We start from the raw sequence: 24,767 nt of genomic DNA, 5'->3' as shown, positions 1-24,767 counted from the left end.
TACTCGGTTCATTTACCTTCATGATGATTAATAGGTGAATAGGTATTAACTGGCATAAGAACATACTGAATTGCATACTGTCCCAAAGCTATAATCCTGTCTTGAATTCTGTCTTTGGGAGAGTACCAAGAAACATGTTGAGGAAAGACCTGAGCACCAATTTCCAAATTAATAAATATTTAACAGGCTACTATTATGTGTAAGTTGCTCAGTCCTGTCTGACTCTTTGCAACTCCATGGACTGTAGTCCATGGAATTCTCTATGTCAGAATACTGGAGTGGGTAGCCTTTCCCTTCTCCAGGGGTTCTTCCCAATCCAGGGATCAAACCCATGTCACCTGCATAGCAGGCAGATTCTTTACCGCTGAGCCACCAGGGAAGCCCTTCTCTGGTGGCTCAGAGGTTAAAGCATCTGCCTGTAATGTGGGAGACCTGGGTTCGATCTCTGGGTTGGGAAGATCCCCTGGAGAAGGAAATGGCAACCCACTCCAGTATTCTTGCCTGGAGAATCCCATGGACGAGGAGCCTGGTGGGCTACAGTCCACGGGGTCGCAAAGAGTCGGACACGACTGAGCGACTTCACTCACTCATTATGTGTAAGGGACGCTACTCTGGCACCACAGGGTAAACAAAGATGAATATATACAATCTTTTTCTCAATGAATTTACAATCGATAAGGGTAATAAGACAATGTGTAAAATACAAGTACTATTAGGACCCATAGGAAAGAAAGATCTTATTCTTTGGGAAGATATGAAAAGTCTTTTGGAACAGATATGAAAAATATCTGGGGACAAGGTGGTAATAAAAGAACATTTTTGAATGGGCAGAAAGGTGGGGAGCCAGTCAAGTAAGGCAGTGACAAGGCAGGACCCTAGAATGGGTATAGTATCAAAAGTGGGGAAATGTGGAATATATTTCAGAGGGCTGTCTGTGTCAGTGAGAAGTTACTAGGCTTAAATTATAAGTGATGCAAAGCTATTGGAGGCACTGATCAGTAAAATTATTGCTCAACCTATAGTTTTGAAAGATCAACTTAGGTCAAGACTGAAGTATGGAAAATTATTTCAAGAAAACTTTAATCATAATGGTGTTAACATAAAGGGATGATAGCAACTAGATGTAAGACATCTAGCAAGCAAAATGTTTAGGATGCAAAGAGTGACTGACAGTCATAATGTGGGTATGGAGTGAAAGGTCAGTTACGGATTTCAGGCTGGGAGGCTGAGAAAAATAGAGTTGCCATTAATAGAAATGGGAAAGTTGAGACAAAATTTACGGCTGGGTGGGTGAATCTAAACGGAGAGGATGTGTTTGGTTTTAAACAAATGGAATCTGAATTGGCAGCATCTCACACGTCCTGGCCCAGTATCCTAATTTCTTTATGACTAGGTTATACTCATCATTACATAATTTGGTGGAATGAATTTATTTCACAGTGATTCCAGAAACAACAAACTGCTCTGTAAACTAGGCTTCAGCTTTATTCACCTTAGATATATTTCCTACAAATTTAAAAACAATTACTTGGCCAAGACTCAGGTTCATCTATTCAGAGCATGTAGAAATTATGTCAATAACCTTAGATACTGTTCAAGAAAATGATCCAACACTTGGGATTAGTGCGAAAAAAAAAATGAGCATATAACCTTTTACTATCACACTTGAGCATTTTTTAATAAGCCCCCTCCTAAGGGTCATCTGACTGTTTTGTGGAACATAACTTTTTGACTTAATATTCTCAATAGATTAGGATCCAGATGTTTTATAACATTTAAACTTGTAGAAAACTAATAAAGTAAAACTCTTTTCTTTTTCTGCCTAGTAAGACAACCACAAAGATAGGTTTGGTTGCTGTGTAGGACATTTGTAGGTTTTGATTTAATTTGGTAATCTGATCTCAGTGTTCTTTTTTCCATAGATTGCTGCTGCTGCTGCTAAGTCGCTTCAGTCATGTCCGACTCTGGGCAACCCCATAGACGCCAGCCCACCAGGCTCCCCCATCCCTGGGATTCTCTAGGCAAGAACACTGGAGTAGGTTGCCATTTCCTTCTCCAATGCATGAAAGTGAAAAGTGGAAGTGAAGTCGCTCAGTCGTGTCGGACTCTTAGCGACCCCATGGACTGCAGCCTACCAGGCTCCTCCGTCCATGGGATTTTCCAGGCAAAAGTACTGGAGTGGGGTGCCATTGCCTTTTCCTTTCCATAGACTACCTAATCTTAATTTCTCATATCTTCACTGAACTTTGTCATCCTGTCATTTCCCCCATTAAGGAGCTAAAAGAAACTTTTCATGTACTCACTTTCTTTTGCAGTAAGAATAATGGCTTTAATGATTAAAGAATTACACTTCAACTATATACAAACTTTGTTCCTTTACCAAACACGCAAGCCTTTCTTATGGTAGACCACTGATCCCATCCCTTTAATGATTCATTGATCTCACTTGTACCATCGCTAATTCAGTTCTGCCTTCCCTGAGCTGTACAGTTTGCCTTAAAGGAATCATGGGAATAAGAAGATTTTTTTAGAAGTGTTGCAAAAGTATTGAAAAGCAAATTGTGTATTTTTATGCCATCACAGATTAGCTGTTGTGAAGACCTGGTTGGGTTTAGGGGAAAGTGGAGGAAACAATTAGAAGATGGGGTATCCTGGAATGGATAGCAAAATTCTGAGCTCGTTACAAAAAAGAAAGGAGATAATGAGTGGATTTCCCTGGTGGCCCAGTGGTTAAGAATCTGGCTTGCAACGCAGCGGGTAGGGCTTTGATCCCTGCTTGGGGAACTAAGATCGAATATTGCCACGGGAAAATTAAGCCCATGTGCTGCTGCTACTGAGCCCATGAAGCACAACTAGAGGGTTCTTCTGTGGCAACAAGAGATTCTACATGTTGCAATGAAGATCCTGCGTGCTGCAAATAAGACCTGATGCAGAAATAAACAATTTTTTAAAGAAAGATGAATAGAAGAAACTGTGAAATTTGTCCCGTCTTGAAATGGGGCTTCCCTGGTGACTCAGTGGTAAAGAATCTGCCTGCAATTCAGCAGACCCAGGTTCGAGCCCTGGCTTGGGAAGATCCCCTGGAGAAGGAAATGGCAACCCACTCCAGTATTCTTGCCTGGAGAATTCCAGGGACAGAGAAGCCTAGTGGGCTACAGTCCATGGGATTGCAAACAGTCAGACACGACTAAGCGACTAACACTTTCACATCTTGAAATAGGGCTTCCTCAACTGAGTATCTTCACTTTCACTTTTCTCTTTCATGCATTGGAGAAGGAAATGGCAACCCACTCCAGTGTTCTTGCCTGGAGAATCCCAGGGATGGGGGAGCCTGGTGGTCTGCCTTCTATGGGGTCGCACAGAGTTGGACACCACTGAAGTGACGCAGCAGCAGCAGCAGCAGGTGGTGCTAGAGGTAAAGAAAGAATCTGAATCTGCTTGCAATGCAGGAGAAACGGGTTCAATCTCTGCGTCAGAAAGATCTCCTGGAGAGGAGAATGGCAACTCACTCCAGTATTGCCTGGAGATTCCATGGATAAAGAGGCCTGGCAAGCTACAGTCCATAGGATTGCAAAGAGTCGGACACAACTGAGCAACTAACACTTTCACTTTCAACACTTCCTGAAATGCTAAGTCACCCTTCACTGGATTCTGGTATTTCAACTTCATAATGATTATAGGAAAAAGTATTCTGAGCTTTATGATCATTCTTAGGTTAGGGAGTCTTTCTGCCTTAGCAGGTGGCATCTTGCTGTTGGATTCAGTCTCTGGGCTCTTTAATCAGCAGCAGATAGAACAGTCAGGTAAGTAAGAAGCAGCTTCTACAGACTTGTATCAATATAGAGGCTGGGTTGAATAAATAGGGTGGGCAGACAATCAACTCCGATGATTCCTTTAACCTTCTTTGACGAAAGGAAAGACTTTACATAGAATTGGACATTTCCCTAAGTCTAGAAGTGATAAAAACATGTCATAACTGAACAGCATCAGTTTGGGTATCATAGTAGTTATGGGTTGAAAACTTGTTAAAGAGTAGTATCAGCAGGAGGAATTGATTCACTCATCCTATTTTGTTTCCTGAAATGATTTAAATTGCACGGGAAAAATTATATATCAAAAGTAGGACACCAAATCTACTTTTCTCTAAGGGCAGCCTATAGTTTTGTCAGCATGATCTGAGTGTTGTTTAAAGCTGATGATAAAGTCATTACATTATTTAAAACTATTTCTATATTTTCTTTCTATTCAGAACATCGGTCTTAGGAAAAATATATTGGCATTAAAAAGTGTAAGTAAATTATCTCAAGTCATCCTAAAGCTCATTGGTGAGCTCAGGAAAATATGTGTATTATCTATATGCATGCTAAGTTGCTTCAGTTGTATACAGCTCTTTGTAACCCTATGGACTGTGGCCCAGCAGGCTCTTCTCTCAATGGGATTCTCCAGGCAAGAATAGAGAGTGGGTTGTCATGCCCTCCTCCAGGGGATTGTCCCGATCCAGGGATTGAACCCGTGTCTCTTATGTCTCCCATGTTGGTAGGCAGGTTTTTTACCACTGGGAAGCCCATGTATATGTACCAATGTGTGCTATATTTTGTAGACTGTAAATGGAAAGATTTTTCTGTGCTGACTTTAATTGGACCCCATTGTGGTTAAGGCTTCAACTCCTGTCACATCAACCTTAGGAAGAGTAAGCATTAGAGTGAATGAAGGAAAAGGTTTTGGCTGGAGGAATTGATTCCTGAACTCCACACTGATGTGGTGGTCAAGAGGGCATTATAGCTCTGAATTTTGATGAGGAGCTGCTGCTGCTGCTGCTGCTAAGTTGCTTCAGTCGTGTCAGACTCTGTGCGACCCCATAGACGGCAGCCCACCAGGCTCCCCCGTCCCTGGGATTCTCCAGGCAAGAACACTGGAGTGGGTTGCCATTTCCTTCTCCAATGCATGAAAATGAAAAGTGAAAGTGAAGTCGCTCAGTCATGTCCGACCCTCAGCGACCCCATGGACTGCAGCCTTCCAGGCTCCTGCACCCATGGGATTTTCCAGGCAAGAGTACTGGAGTGGGGTGCTATTGCCTTCTCCGTGATGAGGAGCAGCCACCCTTTAATCAGCTTATGCTAATATTTATTCAAGATTCCTTGGTGTTTTAAAGTTCTGAAAGAACTCATGCTAAATCATTATAGTCAGAATAAATGCCACACTAACCATCAAAAGGAATGAGACTGAAATCATTAGAGGGAAACAGGTGACGCTGGTTCATATGCTTGATAAGCAGTATTATTGACTGCAATCTCTCCTTAAGGCCAAGAAAAATACGCAAGTACTGGTTTGCTGGTTATTCATCGAGAGTGAGTACCTGAAGGAGAAGGCTGTCCTTTCACAACGCCGTTCTTCGTCTTTTCTTCCGAGTTCATTACTTCCTTATAGATAAGTTCTGTAACAAAGTTATAAAAATCAGTTTTCTCCTTAACCCAAAGAAAAAGTCATTAATAACAAATAATAACATTTTGATGGGATTGAGTCAATTACAAATCAAGTGGAATTTTTTACTCTTCTATTTTTTTATGCTCAGTTGTGTCCAACTCCTTGCAACTCCATGAACTGTAGCCTGCCAGGCTCCTCTGTCCATGGAATTTTCCAGGCAAGAGTACTCAAGCAGATTGCCATTTCCTCCTCTAAGGAATCTTTCCAACCCAGGAGTTGAACCTGAGTCCCCTGCATTGGCAGGTGGATTCTTTACCACTGAACCACCTGGGAAGCCCTATTTTCTTGCAGAAGCACAGAGCCTGGCAAACGTAGGTGCTCAACAGTGCATTTGATCAAATCAATGTATGTAGAGTACACATTACTTGTTTTCTGAATTCTTTGGGGAATTTCTGATGCATTCCGACTTTATCTCTTATGGATTTTAATGCCTTAGTTTTGAACATCCATTTCTCTGTTATGTTCTCTCCCTAAGAGATGCACATATTCTTGTGACTTGAAATTATTACTTTCTATCCATTTCCAACTCTTACTTCATCTTTTTTTCCAGACTCAAATTTTGGATTTGTAAAACTAAACTTGCCTAAAATCCAACATTAAAAAAAATTATTACCCTCATTTCCAAACTGGCATCCATTTCTGGCTTTTTCATTGCTAGAGATAAAAATGGTTATATATTCATTTCTTTTTACTTTATCCCTTTTAGCTAAAAATTACTCTGTGCAATTCATTCCTGCTTTGCAATGGCTTACAATTAACACAAGCACCATCCTTTATAGGTATTCCTCCAGTTTTCAGAATTGAGTCTATCCTCGTGGAGTGATATTTACACCCTATTAACTTACCTAACAAGAACCTTTGAGTGTGCTCTGGTCCTTATTTAGATCAACTTTGTTTCTGTTTATCATTCTCATCATTTTTTAAATTTGATCTACTGTTTATATGAGCTTATTTTTCCATACTCTCCAATATGATCTCTTGAACAGTGGATTCTCCTTACTATCTTTATAGCACATTTTGCTTATTCTTACCCTTTGTTTTCCTCTTATATTTTCCTCTATTTTTTATTTACCCAACTTAGAATTACTAATTCTTTCAAGATAGCTCAAACATTTCTTTCTTTCTGATGTACCCTTTCTCTTCCTCCTCATTTTGAGCTAATCATCCATTATAAACTGCATTTGGTTTTTTCATATTTATTCTACTCTGTGGTTATTTATATTAGTTTAGCAATTCTCTGCTTTGTTTCATCCTGAGTATGGTATTGACCATATAGTATGTATTTGGAAAAGTTTTGTTGAAAAAATAAAGGCAATTAATATATTCACTCACTGTTTTCTTACTTTAAATGAGAAATAAGCTGCTTGAATGCATACATTTTCATTTAAATTCTCAAGTCCTATAAATTGAGTGAGTGAATTCACATAGTCACTCTTTTATTTTATATGCCTAAAACCATCTCAGGCATAACATTATCCATTTAATGTGATAATTTTATGTACAAACTTAGAATGTTTAATTCTGAAATTTTGAATTAAAGCTTGACTTTCACCATGACAAATATTTTGACAATCAGTACTATTTTTTAAAATGTGTCAGTAATTAATTCCTTTCATTCTTGAGTAAATGTCATATTGCTATTAGTATGAAAAGACAGATGAAGTTTAAGAGTTTTGAAAATGGTCTAAGAGGATAGCCCTTAGAAAACCATCTGTTACTAAAGCATTTTAAAAGGAAAAGACTTAAAAATATTTTCTGAGTTTAAATAAAAGAAAAGGTACACTAAATTAAGCAGTAGAATCACCTTTCCATTCTTCAATGGTGTGTTCTCTTTCATCCAGCTGTTTGTCGTATATCTGAGGTGGGGGCTGCGGGGGGGGGGGGGGGGGGGGGGGGGACAAAAAACAGACAATAAGCTTTCTATAATAGCCTAAAAATAAATTCTTACAGTGAAGGAGAATATCTTGCTATTCACTGATTTTAGGGATGATCAGAATCTCATATAAATTGTGGAGTAATTACAGTGGTGAAGAAGTTTAAATTGCCCCAACAAACTTATGAAGGATTCATTTATATGCCAATATTTGCTGCTAACAAATAAGGCAGCAGAATCCAAAACCCGAGAGTTCACTTTCCAAAATCTAATTCAGAACTCATGTGTTACCAATTAATGTTCAGTTTGGAAATGACAACCTGCTCCAGTATCTTGCCGGGGTAATCCCTTTTACAGAAGAGCCTCATGGGATCGCAAAGAGTTGGAAACAATGGAGCAGGCATACACTCACTCTCTTTAGAATGCAAACAAGACACTTGATAACAAGGACCCAGAAGTTGCATTTTGTCCATTCACTAGCCCTCTAACAGAACCCTGCTAAAATTATCCCAGACTGATAAGATTCTGTTCCATTTTTAGAGCCTTGTGAAGAAGAGTCTTCAATGCCTCTCAACAGACCATAGTACTAGCCTCCAGCATAAAAGAATATTTAGACCTAACCAGTCCATTCTGAAAGAGATCAGCTCTGGTATTTCTTTGGAAGGAATGACGCTAAAGCGGTAACTCCAGTACTTTGGCCACCTCATGCGAAGAGTTGACTCATTGGAAAAGACTCTGATGCTGGGAGGGATTGGGGGCAGGAGGAGAAGGGGACGACAGAGGATGAGATGGCTGGATGGCATCACTGACTCAATGGATGTGAGTCTCAGTGAACTCCGGGAGTTGGTGATGGACAGGGAGGCCTGGTGTGCTGCGATTCATGGGGTCGCAAAGAGTCGGACACGACTGAGCGATTGATCTGATCTGATCTTAATCAATTTTTATTTTCTTGAAGCATCATAAGACATTTTTACACATAGCTGGGTGCCCTATATCTAAATGTTTTAATATATTTCCTCCCCTCAGGCAGAAGCAACTGCCAGTTCTCTAGACGGGTTCAAGGTTCACTCACCTTGGACCCCTGAGTGGCCCGAGTTAACCCTCTCTAGGAAAAGGATATGACGGAACTTTTAGCCTAACATATGCCTTCCTCTTGCTCTGAGGGATTTGGATATGGAAAAGGAGAAATTTTCACAAATTGAGGTGCCTTTTAGGAAGGAGATCTCAGACAGATTCCTTAACCTGCTCCTCCCAAATCTTGGACCTAGAGAATTCTATCATGGTGACATGGTAGCTCCAATTCAGCTCAAGGAAGAGGGAAAGGAAAAAAAATCTCTTAGAGAAAGAAAGAGGTGAGAGAAAAGGAGGTATATTGGCCAACAATGGCTTCAGTGAAAAAAAAAAAAAAAGAGCTGCAAACGTCTGGTGTCATGAGACAGGGGCCCCAGAATTCACGCTGTCCAATGCTCCAAAAGCAGCAGTTTTTTATAAGAAACAGTTGCTCTCAATAAAGTGACTCAGGTCTATTAGGATGTGTGTGCACACTCAGTCGCTCAGTTGTATCTCTTTGGGAGCCATGGACTGTAGCCCACTAGGTGCCTCTGTTCATGGAGTTTTCCAGGTAAGAATACTGGAATGGGTTGTGATTTCCTACTTGAGGGGATCCACTCCACCCAGGGTTTGAATGCACATCTCCTGTGTCTCCTGCATTGGCAGGCAGATTCTTTACTGCTGAGCCACCTGTGAAGCCTGTTCATTTTAAGGACAGCCTCCCTCACAAGGGCTATCACAGGAAGACTTTGGGCAAGATTTTCAGAGAAAGTTTCTGGCTTGTGTGGGAAGGTCTTTGACCCATGGGCAGCACCCTAGTATCACATGGTTCTTTACTGTGTGCAGAATCTCTGGCAGCCTGCATCATAACAGACAGGAGTGCTCCCGTTAGTCTTAGTATGCTGGGCCAGTGCCACATATCACAGAAGGAGTTGGATATGAAAATGAAAGACTTTGACCAGTTGTCGTGGGGCAGCTTAACACCATATGGAATTACTGAGAAACAACTACTGATGAGGTCAGACATTCCTTCAAAATCTACGATTGCTACTGGGACAGAGGTTTTAAACCAGCTACTGTGATTCCTTGGTGGTTCACCCGGTAAAGAATCCTCCTGCAATGACAGAGACCTGGGTTTGATCCCTGGGTTGGGAAGATCCCCTGGAGGAGGGCATGGCAACCCCCTCCAGTATTCTTGCCTGGAGAATTCCCATGGACAGAGAAGCCTGGTGGGCTACAGTCCATGGGGTCGCACAGAGTCGGACACCACTGAACGACTAAGCACACATGCCCCAGTTATAGCAATATGATGATTTAATGAGTGCATGAGCAAAATCAGGTTATTTTTGATGATTTGTGAAAATGTCATCTAAGTAATCTAACGCAAAGCCAAACTCTGGTTATGTAAAGACACTTTTCCCAAGCGGCAGGTTTTCTGCTTTGCCTCTTACTGAGCTTACATAAAGCCATGGTGAGGTCTTCTCTAAGTGAGCCCTGTCCAGGCCCCCCGCAGGGAGGCACACAAGCTCTCAGAGCCCCCCACTCCCCCTCTGCCCGCACGCCCGAGCTCTGTGCACTGTTGCTGCCTCTTCTAACAAGAGACTCAGCTCAGGACCCTTTGTGGCTGACATCTCCAAGCAGTGGATTTTTCAAGTTTCAAAACGGAACATGGCTCAAGAGTGTTATTTCCTGCCAAAGCTCATGAATGCCATATTCTCTTTGCAACTAAACTGTTTGAGAGAGGTTTTCCTTGGAGCTTCAGCAGATCGCTGTTGCTGATGTAGAAAGCACGAAGTATTACACTCTAACTGCAAACTATAAAGAAAGAAAGCAGACTACTGAGTCCAAGATGTTACCTTTCAACAAATCAAAAGGACTGCTTTCAACACACCTGCATTAGCGTTATGGTTGAAAGAGCAACATGTTTGTTTGTTTGTCTGTTTTAAAAGAGGGGATTCGATCACCTGCAATGGAAGGGTACTTCACATAAAGATGTTTCTACATCGCAATATAAAATAGCAATTGACCAATAATCCAAAAAGAGTAATGTCATATTCCAACATACATATGCATGTGCTCAGACAGCTATCGTCAGCATGCAGTGGTCCATACACCCCCTGCCTTTCCCTGTTAAATGAAGCTAGGGGTCTATTGCTCTGTTGTTTCCTTTCCCCACCTTACTAAACAGGAAGGATTCTCTCTTCCCAGGTAACATTCTAAATAAGAAGGAAATGAGGAGTATCATGAGAAGTGCCCCAGAGAGTATTTTAAGAAAGTTTAGTAGATTTGAACAAATTGAGATGTGAGAAAATTAAGGATGAGAAGAAATTAAGAATAATCTATGGAGAGTTAGCAGGGCTTATATCTTGCATGCTTTTGCATATTCTTCAAGAGACTGACGATTTCTTTCCTCTTGAAGATTTGAACTCTGTTTACCTGTTTTAAGTTCTTTTAGGAATTCATATAGATTGCATGTCATAAGTTAATGGATTAGATGTGTTTTATATTAATGACACCATATATACAGGTACAAATGTTTTCAGTTAAATTAGATAAACACATGGCCAAATACAAGTAACTATGAGTTAGTAGATATTGGGATTGACTTACTCATTTATTAAATTCATTCATTCAATAAAGGTTTGGGGCACCCAGTATATGTACGCTGCTGCTGCTGCTGCTGCTAAGTCTCTTCAGTCGTGTCTGACTATGTGCGACCCCATAGACAGCAGCCCACTAGGCTCCCCTGTCCCTGGGATTCTCCAGGCAAGAACACTGGAGAGGGTTGCCATTTCCTTCTCCAATGCATGAAAGGGAAAAGTGAGAGTGAAGTCGCTCAGTCGTGTCCGACTCTAGTGACCCCATGGACTGCAGCCTATCAGGCTCCTCCGTCCTTGGGATTTTCTAGGCAAAAGTACTGGAGTGGGGTGTCACTGCCGTCTCCATATGTATGCTAGGCTATATTAGAAATCGATATTTTGAAAGTGAATAATACGACTGCTTGACTTCAAGGAACTCAGAATTTAGCAGGGTAAAACTTATGCAAAACAGGTAATTAACATACAACATGAAAAATAAAAGAAATACATAGGTGGTATATGGGAGCCGAGTGAAGAAACCCTAAGCAAAGTCTTTTGCTTCTTGGAGTAGATGATACTTGTACTAGTTCAGTGAGTAAAAAATATCTTGATATTGACAAGGTAAAGTGAGGAAAGGAAAAAGATGACTCTAGGCCACAGAATCCAGAAAACAGAATGATGATGGTGGTGAGGATGGTGGTGGTGATTGTGGCCGTGGTGGTGTGTGTGTTTCTCTGCTCAGGTGCACACACGCAGCAAGAGAACAAGAAGCATCTGTGGTCATAAACCATAATTTATGTGGTCAGAAGGGACAAGAGGGCCATGCCTAGAGAAACAGATGGGTCAGAGAAAGGCTGGATCAAGAACGGTTTCAGTTCAGTTCAGTTGCTCAGTGGTGTCCAACTCTTTGTGACCCCATGAATCACAGCATGCCAGGCCTCCCTGTCCATCACCAACTCCCAGAGTTCACTCAAACTCACATCCATCGAGTCCGTGATGCCATCTAGCCAAACTCATCCTCTGTCGTCCCCTTCTCCTCCTGCCCCCAATCCCTCCCAGCATCAGAGTCTTTTCCAATGAGTCAACCCTTCGCATGAGGTGGCCAAAGTATTGCAGTTTCAGCTTTAGCATCATTCCTTCCAAAGAAATCCCAGGGCTGATCTCCTTCAGAATGGACTGGTTGGATCTCCTTGCAGTCCAAGGGACTCTCAAGAGTCTTCTTCAACACCACAGTTCAAAAGCATCAATTCTTCAGCGCTCAGCCTTCTTCATAGTCCAACTCTCACATCCATACATGACCACAGGAAAAACCATAGCCTTGACTAGATGGACCTTTGCTGACAAAGTGACGTCTCTGCTTTTGAATATGCTATCTAGGTTGGTCATAACTTTCCTTCCAAGGAGTAAGTGTCTTTTAATTTCATGACTGCATTCACCATCTGAAGTGATTTTAGAGCACAAAAAAATCAAGTCTGACACTGTTTCCACTGTTTCCTCATCTATTTCCCATGAAGTGATGGGACCAGATGCCATGATCTTCGTTTTCTGAATGTTGAGCTTTAAGGCAACTTTTTCACTCTCCTCTTTCACTTTCATCAAGAGGCTTTTTAGTTCCTCTTCACTTTCTGCCATAAGGGTGGTGTCATCTGAGGTTATTGACATTTCTCCTGGCAATCTTGATTCCAGCTTGTGTTTCTTCCAGCCCAGCATTTCTCATGATGTACTCTGCATAGAAGTTAAATAAGCAGGGTGACAATATACAGCCTTGATGAACTCCTTTTCCTATTTGGAACCAGTCTGTTGTTCCATGTCCAGTTCTAACTGTTGCTTCCTGACCTGCATACAAATTTCTCAAGAGGCAGGTCAGGTGGTCTGGTATTCCCATCTCTTTCAGAATTTTCTACAGTTTATTGTGATTCACACAGTCAAAGGCTTTGGCATAGTCAATAAAGCAGAAAGAGATGTTTTTCTGGAACTCTCTTGCTTTCTCCATGATCCACCAGATGTTGGCAATTTGATCTCTGGTTCCTCTGCCTTTTCTAAAACCAGCTCGAACATCAGGAAGTTCATGGTTCACGTATTGCTGAAGCCTGGCTTGCAGAATTTTGAGCATTACTTTACTAGCGTGTGAGATGAGTGCAATTGTGAGGTAGTTTGAGTATTCTTTGGCATCGCCTTTCTTTGGGATTGGAATGAAAACTGACCTTTTCCAGTCCTGTGGCCACTGCTGAGTTTTCCAAATTTGCTGGCATATTGAGTGCAGACTGAAATGAAGATGTTTTTCTAATAGGGGAGAACCCACTGAAGAATGAAAGAGAATAGCATGGCCAAATCTATGGCCAGAGTCAAGAAAGACACAACTAGAATCACAGAGAAGAGTCAGGGAGCTGCTGCACCATCTAGAAAAAACACTAAAAGGTCTGGCTGGGGTGGAGAAGGTAAAAATAGATAGAAAACATGGATTCAAGAATCCTTAATTCTTGGGGTGGGATGGGGAGGGAGATGGGAGGGAGGTTCAAAAGGGAGGAGATATATGTATACCTATGGCTGATTCATGTTGAGGTTTGACAGTAAACAACAAAATTCTGTAAATCAAATTAAAAAAGAATCCTTAATAAATATTAATAAACCAAATTGCTAGAATTTTGTTTTTGATGGAGTGTGTGTGATGGGGAAGAATGACTCCCAGGTTTCTAAGCACAGTAGCTAGACAATGGCAATATTGGTGGAGTCAACTGAAAATAGAGTAAAAAAATAGAAAATGAGATTGATAGAGAAATGAGCCTTAGTGTTATGTGGGCAGAGATGGTTATTTGCTAATCAAACATATAATATGGTGTTCATAGAAATGCCATTGGCTAGAGAAGGCAATGGCACCCCACTCCAGTACTCTTGCCTGGAAAATCCCATGGACACAGGAGCCTGATGGGCTGCAGTCCATGGGGTCACTAAGAGTTGGACACGACTGAGCGACTTCACTTTCACTTTCACTTTTCACTTTCGTGCACCAGAGAAGGAAATGGCAACTCACTCCAGTGTTCTTGCCTGGAGAATCCCAGGGACAGGGGAGCCTGGTGGGCTGCCGTCTATGGGGTCACACAGAGTTGGACACAACTGAAGCGACTTAGCAGCAGGAGCAGAGACATTTATTTGAGACTATCAGCAAGAGGAGTTTGCTGAAGTCAAAGCAGGAAGAAAGAGTAAAGGGCCAAAATGGACCCCTGTCAGACACCAAAATTTAAAGGTTGGCCAGAGGAAGATGAGTTAAAGAAGGAGGAGGTGGGGGAAACAAGAGGAGGGGAAAGGAACATTTACAGAAATACATGGAGAATGAGAATATTGCTATAGAGGTGCAGTGATCAGAGGGTTTAAAAAATAAAAAAGAAGTAATTGGAAGTTTCTTGTAAATAAAATAAAGATTTTGGCTTTGAAAATACCAGAAAGGCATGATAAAGTATGCCTCTGAAACCCATCAAGGTTTCCAAACTTCAAAATTGCTATCATGCCCATAAAGATCCAGATAGATTCTTGGTGGGGAACATTAATACAAGCTAGCACCTAAAAGACAGGAACAATATAGAAGAAATATCCTCAATGCTAACATGGATATGGTATATGAATAAAGCAAAAAACTGCATAATAGATTGTGACACTAAAGAAAAATGTTACAATGCTCTTAGATCTGCTCCCCTAAGTATCTTGGTATGTGCTAAGTTATTTCAGTCATGTCCAACTCTTGGCAAAGCCATGGAGTGTAGCCTGCCAGGTTCTTCTGTCCATGGGATTCTCCAGTCAAGAACAGTGAAGTGGATTGCCATGCCCTTCTCCAGGGGATCTTCCCGACCCAGGGATCCAACTTGTGTCTCTTATGTCTCCTACATTGGCAAGTGGGTTCTTTTCCAATAGTGCCACCTGGGAAGCAGGGCTTCATAAATGAAGATCACTCTTCTATATCTAATTCTATCTCTTCTATATCTAAATAAGGGAAGCAATATTTTTTTCTGAGAAGATACTGTACACTAGGCTTTTATATACAGTGTAATAATCCTCGAATCAGGAAGCTGGGATTCAAAAATGTTTTAAAAAAATATCTTGAAGTTACAAAGTTAATTAATGATAGACTTTTGATTAAAAGTTTAAGAATATGAAGAATGATTCAGAGCAAATAGTAATTGAGACGAATCTAAAATAAGGGATAATGAAACAATATCTGAACAATATTTAAATTAGGATCTTTGTAACACAGGAAATAGAAACATCAGTAGAGAGGGTTTGTGTGAAGCATACGGAGGACTGTACTTCTCAGCTTGCCCAGCACAGTCACCGTGCGTGCTTGCTGTCCTCGCAGTTGCTAATAGCCCTCGGCTCCTTCACTCTCATAAGTGCTTGGACGACAATTATGTGAGCAGCCTACTTGGCGATGCTGAAATATGCCTATTAGGGATGTCAGGGATACTGCAACTGGGAGGGTGGAGAAAATAACTGAACTGCAACGTTCTTCTACCACTTGGAGTCTCAACACTTGCAGCTGTACCCTTTCCTGCTCAAGGACAACATGTCAGCATTCTCCTCCATTTTCTGCATTTTGGGGAATGTGAAACTCAGACATTAGTACTGCCAGACAGTACATAAAAGAGTATATTTCTACATAATAAGATTGAAATTAAGGAATATGGATTTGGGGGGGCAATCTCTTGAGTTCTTATGGATGGGCATGATTTCTTGCTGAAGAGATCTTTTTAATCAGCATCTATTTAAATTCCTAGTTGATTCTCCTAAGGTACAAGTTGCTCTCTCTTGCAACTTCATTTTTTTAATTGGAGTATAATTTCTTTATAATGTTGTCTTGGTTACTGCTATACAAAAATGTGAATCAGCTATCAGTTCAGTCCAGTTCAGTCGCTCAGTCATGTCCGACTCCTTGAGACCCCATGGACTGCAGCACACCAGGCTTCCCTGTCCATCACCAACTTCCAGAGCTTGCTCAAACTCATGTCCATTGAGTAGGTGATGCCATTCCAACCATCTCATCCTCTGTCATCCCCTTCTCCTCCTGTCTTCCACCCTTCCCAGCATCAGGATCTTTCCCAATGAGTCAGTTCTTTGCATCCGGTGGCCAAAGTATTGGAGTTTCAGCTTCAGCATCAGTCCTTCCAATGAATATTCAAGACTGATTTCCTTTTGGATGGACTGGTTGGATCTCCTTGCAGTCCAAGGGATTCTCAAGAGTCTTCTCAACACCACAGTTCAAAAGAATCAGCAATAAGTATACATATATCCCCTCCCTCTTGAACCTCCCTCCCCACACCCCCATTCCCACCCATCCTCACAGAGCACCAAGCTGAGCTCCCTGTGCTACACAGCAGCTTCCCACTAGCTACCTACTTTACACATGGCAGTGCATATATGTCAATCTTACTCTCCCAACTCCTCTCACATCTTACTTCCCCTTCTGTGTCCACATGTCCATTTTCTACATCTGTGTCTCTATTCCTGGCATGCAAACAGATTCATCTGAACATCTATGCCATCTTTCTAGATTCTATATGCTGCTGCTGCTCTTTAGTAGCTAAATCATGCCTGACTCCTTATAGTCCCATGAACTGTAGCCTGCCAGGCTCCTCTGTCTTTGGGATTACCCAGGCAAGAATACTGGGGTGGCTTGCTATTTCCTTCTCTAGGGGATCTTCCTGACCCAGGGATCAAACCTACATCTCCTGCATTGCAGGGGGATTCTTTACCACTGAGCTACCTGGGAAGCCCTCAGATCCCATGTATATGTGCTAATATACAATATTTGTTTTCCTTTTTCTGACTTACTTCACTCTGTGTGACAGACTCAAAGTTTTATATCATATGCTTAAGTAATAGTTCTTAACTGAGTAGGGCTTCCCTGATAGCTCAGTTGTAAAGAATCCACCTGCAAATGCAGGAGACCTGGGTTTGATTCCTGGGTTGGGAAGATCCCCTGGAGAAGGGAAAGGCTACCCACTTCAGTATTCTGGCCTATATAATTCCATCAACAGTCCATGGGGTCACAAAGAGTCAGACATGACTGAGCAACTGAACTGAACTGAACTGAAAATATATGAATTCTTCTTTCCTTAATCTTCAAGATAATCTTATTATCAACAGCATCGTAGAAGGCTAGTGATGAAAGAGGGTTGAGAGATTATCTAGTGCCACCTTCATTTAATTCGCAAATGAGAATATGAAAACTTGGTGATCATATGTGATTTGTCCATGGTCATAGAGTTAACAGAGGATGAGATGATTGGATGGCATCACCGACTTGAGGGACATGAGTTCGAGCAAACTCCTGGAGTTGGTGATGGATAGGGAAGCCTGGTGTGCTGCAGTCCCTGCGGTTGCAAAGAGTTGGACCAAACTGAGGGACTGAACTGAACTGAATAGAATTAATTAGTGGCAGAATTACAAGTAAAATGTATTATCTCTTATGAGAAAAAATGGAATGAAAAATTCTTTAGTTCAGTTCAGTTCAGTCGCTCAGTCATGTCCGACTCTTTGCAACCCCATGAATCGCAGCACACCAGGCTTCCCTGTCCATCACCAACTCCTGGAGTTCACTCAGACTCACATCCATCGAGTCAGTGATGCCATCCAGCCATCTCATCCTCTGTCATCCTCTTCTCCTCTTGCCCCCAATCCCTCCCAGCATCAGAGTCTTTTCCAATGAGTCAACTCTTCACATGAGGTGGCCAAAGTACTGGAGTTTCAGCTTTAGCATCATTCCTTCCAAAGAAATTCCAGGGCTGATCTCCTTCAGAATGGACTGGTTGGATCTCCTTGCAGTCCAAGGGACTCTCAAGAGTCTTCTCCAACACCACAGTTCAAAGCATCAATTCTTTGGCACTCAGCCTTCTTCACAGTCCAACACTCACATCCATACATGACCACTGGAAAAACCATAGCCTTGACTAGATGGACCTTTGTTGGCAAAGGAATGTCTCTGCTTTTGAATATGCTATCTAGGTTGGTCATAACTTCTTAGAGTTGAATAAATGTTAAACAGAATAATTCAACAGTCACAAAAGATTTTCATTAATGACAAATTTAAGGCTGCCACTCTGATTTCTGTTCCCATTTTCTGTCAGTCTATACATGCAACTGGATCTGGCAGCTATCACCTGAGTAGTCAATACATATTCCAAAAGGCTTTTTGTCACAATACCCTGGCCAACATCAGGGTCTCTCCACATATGAATCCAGATATAAAAGAGCTAAATTGCACTAAGTTGTTCTTTGTATTCATCTTTAAGCCCTGAATTAACATTTTTTCCATATCAGTCATGTTCTGACCATACGACAATCATGAAGATGCTGGTGTTTGCTTTCTGCTTATTTTACCCTAATTCAGCATACAGGATGGTTTTGTTTTACCTTTTTTCTCGGTGTGTATTTGCTCTCTTGTTTAAAATGCCAATGAAAGCCTTAAATAGCATTGTCTTTCTATGTGTGCATTCTCTATTAATTCAGCAGCTGGATCAAAGAAACTTATATTCTGTCCTAGTGAAATATGCTTTGTTTTTTCTTATTAACCTTTGCAGTCTGAGCACTACCAAAGCATGCATGATTTATGGTAAGGCTTCAACCAAGATAAGTGTATTTTAGTACAAAATGATATCAGAAAATCTGTTAAAAGAAATGTGAAAACTTTGCTTTAAAATTTCCTTGACTCAACACATACAGAGGTAAGTTTTCCAAATGTATTTAAAATTTTTGAGGAATATAACTTGTTAAAATTTTAGCCTCTTGACTGGAAATAAACATTTATATTGAATAATTTTTCAGTTCAGTTCAGTCGCTCAGTCGTGTCCGACTCTTTGCGACCCCATGAATCGCAGCCCGCCAGGCATCCCTGTCCATCACCAACTCCCGGAGTTCACTGAGACTCACGTCCATCGAGTCAGTGATGCCATCCAGCCATCTCATCCTCTGTCATCCTCTTCTCCTCTTGCCCCCAATCCCTCCCAGCATCAGAGTCTTTTCCAATGAGTCAACTCTTCGCGTGAGGTGGCCAAAGTACTGGAGTTTCAGCTTTAGCATCATTCCTTCCAAAGAAATCCCAGCGCTGATCTCCTTCAGAATGGACTAGTTGGATCTCTTTGCAGTCCAAGGGACTCTCAAGAGTCTTCTCCAACACCACAGTTCAAAAGCATCAATTCTTCGGTGCTCAGCCTTCTTCACAGTCCAACTCTCACATCCATACATGACCACTGGAAAAACCATAGCCTTGACTAGATGGACCTTTGTTGGTAAAGGAATGTCTCTGCTTTTCAATATGCTATCCAGGTCGGTCATAACTTTCCTTCCAAGGAGTAAGTGTCTTTTAATTTCATGGCTGCAGTCACCATCTGCAGTAATTTTGGAGCCCAAAAAAATCAAGTCTGACACTGTTTCCACTGTTTCCTCATCTATTTCCCATGAAGTGATGGGACCGGATGTCATGATCTTCGTTTTCTGAATGTTGAGCTTTAAGCCAACTTTTTCACTTTCCTCTTTCACTTTCATCAAGAGGCTTTTTAGTTCCTCTTCACTTTCTGCCATAAGGGTGGTGTCATCTGCATATCTGAGGTTATTGATATTTCTCCCGGCAATCTTGATTCCAGCTTGTGTTTCTTCCAGCCCAGCGTTTCTCATGATGTACTTTGCATAGAAGTTAAATAAGCAGGGTGACAATATACAGCCTTGATGTACTCCTTTTCCTATTTGGAACCAGTCTGTTGTTCCATGTCCAGTTCTAACTGTTGCTTCCTGACCTGCATAGAGGTTTCTCAAGAGGCAGGTCAGGTGGTCTGGTATTCCCATCTCTTTCAGAATTTTCCACAGTTTATTGTGATCCACACAGTCAAAGGCTTTGGCATAGTCAATAAAGCAGAAATAGATGTTTTTCTGGAACTCTCTTGCTTTTTCTATGATCCAGCGGATGTTGGCAATTTGATCTCTGGTTCCTCTGCCTTTTCTAAAACCAGCTTGGACACCAGGAAGTTCACAGTTCACGTATTGCTGAAGCCTGGCTTGCAGAATTTTGAGCATTACTTTACTAGCATGGTTAGCCACTCCCTTCTCCAGGGGATCTTCCCAACCCAGGGATCCAACCTGGGTCTCCTGTGTTGCCGGCAGATTCTTTACCATCTGAGCCACCAGAAAGCCCAAGTAGACAAATGGCAGCTTGTAATACTTACCAGTTGATTTTTTTTTAATTGCTTAGACAAGTTTGAGGAAGTAAGTCTGTGCTCTTAAATAGAAGTTAAACACTCTAATACTACAGATGAAGTAAATGCCCTTTAAAAGTCTGATGAGTTGAAAGTACTCTACAGTGAGGGAAAAAAGGTTAATAAAATCTGTCTTTGGAAACCAATCTGATTAATTCTTCTTTTTTAAGTCATCTGGCACTGGGTCCTCAAGGAGGAGCTGAGAAGGGGATTTATGCACAGATGATCATTTGAAGATGTGCTATCAGGGGGCATCCTGTAAGGGAGGGGAGGAGGATGACCAGGGAAGAATGAATGACACAACAGTTAGCGACCTTAACAAGAGCTGTGTTGGTGCAGACGTCAGACTGATATGTGTGAAAGCGTTAAGTGTGAGGTAAGAAATGAAGACTTCTGAGGCTGAATAACACTGTTGCGAAGTATTTTGCGGGAGGTGGTGAAAAATTGAGAATCTTTTGACAATTTGGATTTGAAGAGGGAGATGTGTAGAGTGACTCCTAGGGATTTGGTTCAATTACCTGAGTGGAAAGTAATGCCGTGGATTGAAAGGTACGAAGTTGGGAAGAAAGAGGAATCAGTTTGGGGTGACAGGGGGTATGTCCAGCTCAAAATTCAACATGTGAATTTTGTGTTGCCAGTCTAAATGCCAATCTAAATCTACTGCTAGATTTACAGATCTGGAGTTCAGTACAGCCATGTGTAACAATGCATAGATTTGAAAGTTATTCATAGTAATTAAAATTCATGCGGTGGGCAAGGAAGCCAAAGATACCCCTGGAGAAAAGAAGTTAGGGTAATGGGAGAGGACTCCTGGGATCCCCAGTTCTAAGGGAAGAGAAAACAACTCAGCAGCAGTGGTGACTAGAGAATAGGAAAGGTGTCATCACAGTGATCAGTGGGGAATGTATCGGGAAGGAGGGTGTTTATAGTCTATTCAAATGTCAAAGATGCACAAGCTGCCAATTTTCTTTGGACTTGGCCCTTAGGAAGTCACTGGTGATCTTCCATTCACTCGCTCAGTCCTGTCCAACTCTTTGCGACCCCATGGCCTGCAGCACGCCAGGCCTCCCTGTCTATCACCAACACCCTGAGCCTGTTTAAACTCATGTCCATCAAGTTGGTGATGCCATCCAACCATCTCATCCTCTGTCATCCGCTTCTCCTCCTGCCTTCAGTCTTTCCCAGCATCAGGGTCTTTTCCAATGAGTCAGCTCTTTGCATCAGGTGGCCAACATATTGGAGCTTCAGCTTTAGCATCAGTCCTTCCAATGAATATTCAGGACTGATTTCCTTTAGGATGGGCTGGTTGGATATCCTTGCTGTCCAAGGGACTCTCGAGAGTCTTCTCCAACAGTACAGTTCAAAAGCATCAATTTCAAGGTTTGAGACATCAACTAGAGTAATTGTGAACAAAGTCTAATTTTTTACAGAAACTTGACTATAAATTGGTGGAAGATACTTCCATTGCTAATGGTGTATTTTAAAAAATAATGACTGATTCTTTATTCTTTAAATGAAGGCAGCTAAAGCATGTTTATTTGTATTAGTATACCAGAGGTATACTAGTATTACCAGTATTACCAGAGGAAAGTGAAAGATGGGACACACACCACAAAAGAAGAAATGCCCATGCAGAAAAGGAACATGGGTGAGAAAGTACCATATTCTGAGCTTTTCTGGACTTTGTGTAACTGCCTCTATCACAGCTTTCTCAGTGTCATGCTCGACATGATCCCCATCCTAGTACCATTCACACAGAGTTGATTTTCACATATTACCTCATTTAGTCCAATTAACAATCCTCCTCTTCTAGGCATACAATTAAAGCACAAAGAGATTAAACAGTCTGTTGGTAAGTGGCACAGGCAGCATTAAACCCAAATCTATCTGAATGTAAAATCTGTTTGTTTATTTTTTTTGCATTTTCCACTCAACTATAGCTTATTATATGGAGCTTCCCTGGTGGCTCAGATGGTAAAGAACAGTTCCTGCTAATTTAACCTGTTGAAGTAAAGTTTTCTGTTTAAAAGTTTTCTTAACAAACCAAAGCAAGAGAGAATAACTGGGGGGAAAAGTCAATGCTGTCTGTAGTTGGAGGAACCCTCAAAATGCTATTAATTAGCATTACTGATACAAATTTCTAAGTCCGGGCAGCAGAAGGGCCTGTGTGTGCACTGTATTGTCATACCGCCACCTTGTGGTTGCAAAAAGCAAAAAGCAACATTAACTAAAAGCCCGAGTTCACCATTTTTATCAGATTGCTCTCACCCAGGAGCTCTCAACTTTGGTTGCAGGTTGAAGTCAACTGGGAACTTTAAAAATGCTGATTCCTTAATCCCACACCCAGAGATTTTCATATGACTGGCCTGGAGTGAGATCTCAGCACCAGGATATTTCAAAGCTCCCAGAGTAATTCTAACATGTAGCCAAGATTAGGACCTCTGTTCTAACTCCTTACAGAGTAATCAAGGTTCAGTTCAGTTCAGTTCTGTCACTCAGTAGTGTTCGACACTTTGCGTGGACTGCAGCACGCCAGACCTCTCTGTCCATCACCAATTCCCAGAGTTCACCCAAACTCATGTGCATCGAGTTGGTGATGCCATCCAGCCATCTCGTCCTCTGTCGTCCCCTTCTCCTCCTGCCCCAATCCCTCCCAGCATCAGGGTCTTTTCCATTGAGTCAACTAAGTTTTGTTATTTGCCTAAGTGTGCTTCATTTGTATAGATGCAAGAGTCCCTTGGACTGCAAGGAGATCCAACCAGTCCATCCTAAAAGAAATCAGTTCTGAATATTCATTGGAAGGACTGATGTTGAAGCTGAAACTCCAAAACTTTGGCCACCTGATGCAAAGAACTGACTCATTTGAAAAGACTCTGATGCTGGGAAAGATTGAAGGCAGGAGAAGGGGACAAAAGAGAATGAGATGGTTGGATGGCATCATCGATACAATGGACATGAGTTTGACTAGGCTCCAGGAGTTGGTGATGGACAGGGAAGCCTGGCATGCTGCAGTCCATGGGGTCGCAAGGATTCAGACATGACTGAGTGACTGAACTGAACTGATGTGTTAAACAGGTAACTAATGAGAACCTACTGTACAGCACAGGGAACTCTACTCAATGCTCTGCGGTGACCTAAATGGGAAGGACATCCAAAAAAGAGTGAATATATGTATATGCATAAGTGATTCACATTGCTATACAGCAGAAACTAACACAACATACAGCAACTATACTTCAATAAAATTGTTTTAAATAAAATTTAAAAAATATTTTGCTCATGTCTATTTCTCAGGCTGCCACTAGTTCTAACCTATGTTACTACAGATTTATCCTCCAACCTTCCATTTCCCTTTTCTCTATTCGAGACTCACATTGTGTACAGAGGGACTTTGTGGTTCAGTCGCCAAGTCCTATTCGACTCTTCGTGACCCCATGGACTGCAGCACATCAGGCTTCCCTGTTCCTCACCATCTCCTGAAATTTGCCTGAGTTCATGTCTATTGACTCGGTGATGCCATCCAACCACCTCATCCTCTGAGAGTGACCTTGCAGAAGTTCAAATCAGATAATGCTATTGTTCTGCTTGCTAGCTTTCTTTTTTTAAGAATAGCTGATTTACAATGTTATATTAGTTTCAGGTGTACAACATAGTGATTCATAATTTTCATAGATTATATTTCATTTAAAGTTTTAGAAAATATTGGCTATATTCCCTGGTGGTGTACAATACATCCTTGTAGCTTATTTATTTTATACATAGTAGTTTTGAATGGCTTCCCTTCACCCTTAGGATAGAGCACACGCTCCCCCATCTTTTTCTTCCTTGTGTGGTCCCTGTTTACCAGCCCCAATTGTTTCTCAACCTTCTCCACTGAGTCACCCCCAAAGATCTGCAGTTCTCCCAACCCTCTCTTGGCTCTCAGTTTTTTGCCAACCCTTTCTTCTACCTTTCTTTCATTTGGATGACTCCTGCTTTATTTTTCATACATCTGTTTAGATATTAATCATCTAAATTTCACCTAAAATCATCCAAAGAGCCTTCCCTAATTCACATTACTGAGTTGAGTTTTTTCAATGTGCTTTGACAAACCTAGATGGCATATTCAAAAGCAGAGACATTACTTTGCCAACAAAGGTCCGTCTAGTCAAGGCTATGGTTTTTCCAGTGGTCATGTATGGATGTGAGAGTTGGACTGTGAAGAAAGCTGAGAGCCGAAGAATTGATGCTTTTGAACTGCGGTGTTGGAGAAGACTCTTGAGAGTCCGTTGGACTGCAAGGAGATCCAACCTGTCCATTCTAAAGGAGATCAGCCCTGGGTGTTCTTTGGAAAGACTAATGCTAAAGCTGAAACTCCAGTACTTTGGCCACCTCATGCGAAGAGTTGACTCATTGAAAAAGACTCTGATGCTGGGAGGGATTGGGGGCAGGAGGAGAAGGAGATGACAGAGGATGAGATGGCTGGATGGCATCACTGACTCGATGGACGTGAGTTTGAGTGAACTCCGGGAGTTGGTGATGGACAGGGAGGCCTGGCGTGCTGCA

The 24,767-nt window shown here is 41.6% G+C and overlaps 1 protein-coding gene across 11 annotated transcripts in view; it reads right to left on the bottom strand.

Annotated features, from left to right (window-relative positions):
* MAPK10 (mitogen-activated protein kinase 10) overlaps window positions 1-24,767 on the bottom strand; it is a 626,159-nt gene that overhangs the window by 9,931 nt on the left and 591,461 nt on the right. For all 11 annotated transcript variants that reach the window (XM_025289763.3, XM_025289759.3, XM_044945682.2 and 8 more), the window contains 2 exons: window positions 7,289-7,352; window positions 5,357-5,434 (listed from right to left, as the gene is read on the bottom strand). In XM_025289763.3, the coding sequence (XP_025145548.1) occupies window positions 5,357-5,434; window positions 7,289-7,352 (142 nt within the window). The remainder of the gene's footprint in view (window positions 1-5,356; window positions 5,435-7,288; window positions 7,353-24,767) is intronic.

This window comes from Bubalus bubalis, chromosome 7 (assembly GCF_019923935.1).
Source record: "Bubalus bubalis isolate 160015118507 breed Murrah chromosome 7, NDDB_SH_1, whole genome shotgun sequence".
Lineage (NCBI taxonomy): Eukaryota > Metazoa > Chordata > Mammalia > Artiodactyla > Bovidae > Bubalus > Bubalus bubalis.
This window is presented reverse-complemented; position numbering and strand designations above follow the sequence as displayed.